This window comes from Apis dorsata, unplaced genomic scaffold, assembly GCF_000469605.1.
Source record: "Apis dorsata unplaced genomic scaffold, Apis dorsata 1.3 scaffold_985, whole genome shotgun sequence".
NCBI lineage: Eukaryota > Metazoa > Arthropoda > Insecta > Hymenoptera > Apidae > Apis > Apis dorsata.
Window position 1 is genome coordinate 15296 of NW_006264088.1, and position 7257 is coordinate 22552.

At 16.9% G+C, this 7257-nt stretch overlaps 1 protein-coding gene across 1 annotated transcript in view; it reads right to left on the bottom strand.

The window, feature by feature from the left end:
- Positions 1-7257, bottom strand: part of LOC102679676 (limbic system-associated membrane protein) — a gene marked incomplete at its 5' end in the record, with an annotated part of 29757 nt that overhangs the window by 9063 nt on the left and 13437 nt on the right. The window contains one exon of the mRNA XM_006624025.2: positions 965-1175. Within this exon, the coding sequence (XP_006624088.1) occupies positions 965-1175 (211 nt within the window). The remainder of the gene's footprint in view (positions 1-964; positions 1176-7257) is intronic.

Sequence of the window (7257 nt, forward strand, 5' to 3'; positions counted from 1 at the left end):
AAAAGTAGTTGAACAAATTCAAAAAATCAAAATATAAAATTAAATAAAAAAATCAGAAAAACAAATTTAAAAAAAAATTAATATAAATGATAATATATATCTATAATAATGATATATCTGAACAAAAGCAATTTCGAATATTTTTTACATTATTATTATATTATTAAAGAAATTTTTAAAATAAATTTTTAATAATTATTTATTTAATTTAATAATTACAATATTTAATATTAAAACATTTATTTAATTTGTAACTAAATAAATATGGAATTCATAAATATATAAATGTATAAACTAACATTATTGGAAATTTTGACTATTTAAATAAATGAAATTCAATATAAAAAAGATGATTATTCTAATATTTTATTTCAATAATTTGTTATCATATTAATATCCTATTAATATAGAAAATTCTATTATAATATTACAATATTATAATAATATAAACAACTTAATATTTAGTAATATAAATAATACAAATTTATTAATGATAATAATGCAATTTCTCTAATATTTCTACTGCTAAATTGCTTTCAAAAATTGTATTTAAACGATTTTTTTATAATAAAATGATAATATAATAAAATGATTATAATAAATTGATAAAGGAACAAAGAAATGAAAAAGTTGAAATATAATATAATAAAATAATATAATAAATAATAATTTCTATAACAATAAGCTAACGTTGTAAACTTTGTTTTTATAAGAATATGTAAAATTTTCTATTTTTTCACACTTCATTTTATTGATCGAAATATATTATTTCAAATGTATTTTATTACTAATTCATAAAATAAATAATAAAACAATTATGCAGAATATAATTTTATAATTTTACGTTCCATTCATTCATGGCGTTAAAATGACCGTTGAAAAATTTTATAATAAACTTTTTCTATTGTTTGATAATGAGATTTATTGAAGACAAGAAGTGTATTTATATATTATGGATACCAACCTACGACACTCAAATTAAAAGCCTGACTGATTTTCGATTCAGTTGAAACTTGACATTCATATGTTCCGCTATCTCGAACCTGTGGTGAACTAATTCTTAAAGTCCATTCGTCAGATCCATCTCGGTGTAATGATTGGAAACGTTGATCGTTTGTATATGTTAAGATTCCCACGGTGAGAATATGTAAATCTCGTTTCCTGATCCATGAAACCTGCAACGAAACATAAAATTTTTTAAATAAATAGATTCTTGAATTAATAGAAAATTGATAGCATACAAAGAATAAATTTCATTTTATTTAAAACGATAGTTTGTATCACAAAATAGTATTTTATATTTATATTTTATATATATTTTTAATTTATATTTTTATATTTTTATTTATATTTTTTTATTTTATATTTTTTTATTTTAATTTATATTTTGTATTTTTTCATTATATTTTATTGATCGAAAATTTATAAATTAAGTTTATAAAATATAAAATTTAATTGTAACATTATATCAATTTATAATATTATTATAATATTATTTATGAAATTTGCAATTGTAACATAATATAAAATGTAAGGAGATATGTAAAATGTAAAATATTTTGATTATTCTACTACGTGGAAATATATAAATTTTTCGAAAATTTTAATTTATTAATAGTTTTTTCAAATTAAATATTAATATTTTAATACTTAATTTATTTTTAAATACATTTTATTCTTTTTAATCTCTTCATTCAAAAAAATACTATCAATGAAGAAAACAAAGTCAGCAATTCATTTAAAATTTCTATTTTTATTTTTATTATCATTTACAAATATGAAAAAAAATGTCGAAACAATAATTAGAAAAGAAAAAGGTAAAAAATGGTAAATAAATTGTTTGTGAGTAAGATACATAAATACAACAATAAATCCATATAATCTTTTACTATTGCGTTCGAATAATTTTACAAAAACGAACTGAGTATTTATTGGATAAAGCGGATGGAACGGAAACAGAATTTATGATTGTACGCTTTGGTAAATCCAGTGCAGAATTATCGAGAAAATCTTCCCCTGATACATTTTGTTCACTGAATTTTATATTACATTCAATCGCGTGTAATCGCCACAAACAAAAAAAACGAATAGAAGAGAAAAAAGGGCAAAAATATAACTATGAAATTGGAAAGAATAAAAGAAAAAGAAAAATGAAAATAGAAAAAAGAGAAGGAATCAATTTTCGAATAAAACTCTTGATGCGAAAATATTTAACTGATCTGTAATAATCTTCATTTACAGTTGCTTCTATTGAATTCAATTATCCATGACTGTAAATTTTAAGCTTGTAATTTTTCGCAACAGAAAATTTCAGTTCAATTTAAAAACAATATTATTAAAATATTATCTTCTTATTTTTGAAGAATTTAAAATATGTAAATGCTGAAGAAAATTTTGAGCAATTTTTTCACATATAATCGACAATCAGCATTAGTTTATGGGCACAATATTTTTTTATATATATATTTATATATTTTTTTATTCGTTTTATTTTTTTATATATTTTTTATACTATAATTATTAATATATATATATATTCTAATTTTAATATAAAATTTCGTTTTATATCTAATTTATATTAATTAAATATTCATTAAAGCTTATCACATCCTAAATCATTTCAATAAATAGGTTGAGATACATAAAAAAACAGTTGCAAAATTTCCATTAAATGTCGTACGTCATATTTCTATTTCTCCATCTCTTACCGAATTTTTTTGGTTTATTTTTTTTTATATAATAAATTATAACATTACGAAATCAAAAATAAAATAGATTTTACTATTAATTTATTTATTTCAATTAAAGATTTAAGATTTAAGATTTATTTATTTTTTTTAATTTCAAAATTAAACTTAAATTGTTTAATCGATATTTCTATTTCTATAATCGATTTTCTATATATTTCTATCCAATTTTTATATTTGTTTTAGTTTTTGTAATCAATTTTTTAAAAATATTTCACAAATACATATATAATAAAACATATTAAACAACTTTCTGACTTTTCATTGTTTAAAATTTATAGTGATTGGTTCATAAACTTTCTTTTTATTTTTATTTTTATTTGAAATTTTATGAACATTTAATTTGCAAAACAATTTTTTAGTAATAGAGAAAACATTAAAACATATTTTGAATATATTGGAAAATAGAAACAAAATAAAAAAAAATATTAAAAAATTCCTTTGTTAAGGAAATGGTAAAAATATTCCTTTTAATATTTTAAATGTACGAATATATATATTATATATATTGCTTAGTTATAAGTAGGAATGTATAAGTTTTATAAGTAGGGATGTATATTATTTATCGCTTATTTCATATTTTATTGTTATAATTTTTTAACAATAATTTTTAAAATAATATATATATATAGAACAATTTTTTTTATTAATGAAACATCATTTCAATGATGTTTCAAATTCAAAAAATCTTATAACTTTATAATAATAATAATAATAATATATATAGTAAGAATAATAATATTAAAATGAAATTTAATATTCAAATTAATATCAAATTAATGTTCTGTTATCTTGTTATAAAAAATTTCCAATTGAAGTTATAAATATAAAACATGAAAAAATTGTAAACATTCTCGTATTTAAAAAGATTTCATATACAAAATTTTTATTAAAATCAAAATTTTCAAAATATATGAATTTTTTGTAAATTTTTTTACACGAATATCTTTGTAAATAACTTTTTTATTTCTTCAAAATTATTTACTTGAAACATTTAACTATTGCATAAAAAATCTGATAGGATATTTTTATCCTTTCTTTATGACAAACCAAATTCTAAAAATTGTTCATTTAATAGTTTAATATCAAATCAGCATCAATTCATAATAATTATTAAATTATACATTTATGTATTTAAGTAGAAATATTTTTATTTAATATTAATAGCATAGCATGGACATATTATTGTACTGCTTCGCTAGCAATCTGAATATTTTAATCACATGATTATTATTCTCCTACGAATATTTTATCTTATTACGAAATATATATTTTTTTTTCATTTTTTTTTGTGATTAAAATAACAATATCGCGTTGATATCATGTTAAATAATGGATAATAATAATTAATAATAGATTGTAGATTTTATATAAATATATTGTTTTATATATTTTATATAAACAATATAGTATAATAAAAATAAATGTAAAATAAATGTTAAATATTTTTATTTAATATTTTTTTGTAATATTAATTTAACTTGCATAATATTTAAATATAATTTAAATATTAAATTAATATTAAAAAAATTTAGTTTTATTTTAAATATAACTTTTAATATATAATATAGTATATAAGATTGTATAATGTAAATGTATAAGAACTGAAAAAATTTTGAATAGTTCATTCACGAAAGAAGTAGAAGAGATTGCAATGTACTGAAATATTACTATATTAAGATTCTAAGATAGTGTAAAGAGTTCTTTTATAATGTACAATTTTTTCAGCTCAATCCATTTCAAATAAACAATAATAATTAGAAGTAGAGTATTCTAATAGTAATTAAAAAAAACTGAAAAAATTTTATTTTTATAATATTTATAAATTTTATTATAAATAAATATAAAATTTATAATAAATAAATATAATTGTAAAATGATATTTTGCAAATCATTATATCCTATTGATATAATAATTTGATATAATTTGATATAAATTTTAAATAATATGATATATATAACATAATGTTTCATTTTGTTTTAACTGCAAAAAATTCACAATTAACTATTAATATGTAATATGTCGATGCCGCTCTGCTATAGTGTTAGTAAATAAATAATTATTATTTATGAAAATTACTTATTACTGAGCTAATTTAGTATGTAAGTAATAAGTAAAAATATGTTCGCATATAATTCAAAAATTTAGATAGTCTAGGATAACACATCCTATAAATTTCAATGTTTATGTATCTGAATATTTTGTTTTATATTTTTATACAAACAGGTTAAATTTATTAAAAAAAAATTTAACTTTGATCTTTTTTTATAATTGTTAAGGAATACTCTATGTATTTTATTATATATATAAAATTTATGACAATATATTATTGTCATTTATATAATTTTAAAACATTAAAAATCATAAGATATAATTTATATAATTTTAGATTATATGCATAAAAAAATATATGTTCAAAATATAATTGTCCTTAATAATACATATTTTAAATTCATTGAAATCGATAGTGAGATAGTTTTCTGACAAGTTCATCCAATTTAACTTTCGTCAAATATAATTAGAATATACTAGAATCCTCGGAAATAAGTGGCTTATCAGAGAAACGTTACTTTGTGTTGAAATAGTGTTGAAAACAAAATTGATATCTTCTGTCCTTATAGGAAATTGTAGTGAGACGAGATTTGCCTATTACGTGTCGATTGAGAAAAATGCAGAAATATTGTACATTTTTCTACAATTTGCATGTTTTGTTCTAATAAATAAGATGTAATATATTTTCTTTATTTTTAAGTATAAAATTATTTCTTTTTCTTATTTTTGCATTAAAATTTATTTCGAATAAAATTAAATAAATTTCTTCTGTTTATTATTTTTAAGATATAATTATAATTAAGATATAATTAAGAAATATTTTAAATTTTCTTTTATATAAATTATATAACATAGATTTTATATAAGATATAAGATAATCTATAAGCCGTCTAAAGTTAAATATTTTATATTTAATATTTCAATTACGATAATAAAAAGAAAATATTTGTATGCAATATAAATAGTATCACAAGATGAATTTTCTGCAAGAAATATTTTTCTTCCATTTTAAAAATAAACTTTATTTCTACTGAAAATATTATTCGGAAAAATTTTTATAATTTATTGCAATTTATAATCAATAAATAAATAATAAATAAATAAATAAATAATAAACTATAAAACTATTTAAAATGAAATTATTTCTTATACATAAAAAATAAAAAATGATAACACAAGATATTTTATATATTTATTTAATTTAAATGTTTTATTAATTTCAAAAAACTGTATTTTTGCAATAAAATAATTTTAATTTAAAATAAAATAACAAATATAAGTGAACAAAATTAACATTTATATAGAAACGAAACAATTATATAGAAATGAAAATTAAGCTTAAAAATTAACTAAGTTTTTTATTAAGATAGGATAATGGAAAAAATTAAATTTTAAAACATGAATTATATCATAGAATAATGAAAGTGAATAAAAGAGAAATTAAAAATATAATATTTTAATTCATAGATAAGAATCATTTAATTTTTAATTATTAAAAGTTGTATATATTTTAAGCTTACTAACTGATATGAATCAGAATTGTACTTTGTTTACTATACAACTTAATAATTTGAGATGAAATATCTCTATATAGATATGCTTTGTTTATTATAGAACTTTACAATCTCAGATCAAATAGCTTTAGATATATCAATATGAAATAACAACATACTAAAATATTTATGGAACTTTTAAAAAGTTAATTCTAGAAATCAAAAGAAATACAAAAAAATTGATATATCTATAAATTCTATATAAATATTTTGCTTTTATTAAGAGATTATAAATAATCTAAATTCGCATTAGAAATGAAACAAAAATATAATGAGAAGTCTCTATTTCCGTCTTTATTGTCCCTATGGCCTCTCGCTTCATTTAATGCAGAATTAAATTGCTTATAATTTAATAAATAAGTTTCAATTGACATTTTTGTATATCAATTTTTGAATTTGTTTTAATTTATATAGAAGCAATTTTCTAAAAATATTCCACAAATATATAATAATATAATAATATTAATTATCTGTATATTAATATATTTGTTTTAATTTCCAAAATATATATGTAACATATATGTAACATACATATGATATTATGAATACTAAATTTATTTTCGATAAAAAAATTATATATAATATTGAAATATAATATTTATATTCTATTACAAATATCGAAAAAAATAATAGGTTATAATTATAGGTTATACTTACTTAAAAATATTAAAATATATATATTTATAAATCTTGAGGATAACATATTTTTAGAAAAAAAAATTTTAAATACAAAATTTTAAATATAAAAATTTGCTGAAGTTTCAAGTACAAATATAAATATATTCTAATTACTTTTTTTTTTTTGACGTTTTTATGGTTATTTAAAGTTTTTTTTTTTAAATAGAAATCTAAATTTTTCTTTTATATTTATATATATTATATTATTTATAAATTTTTATTTTAT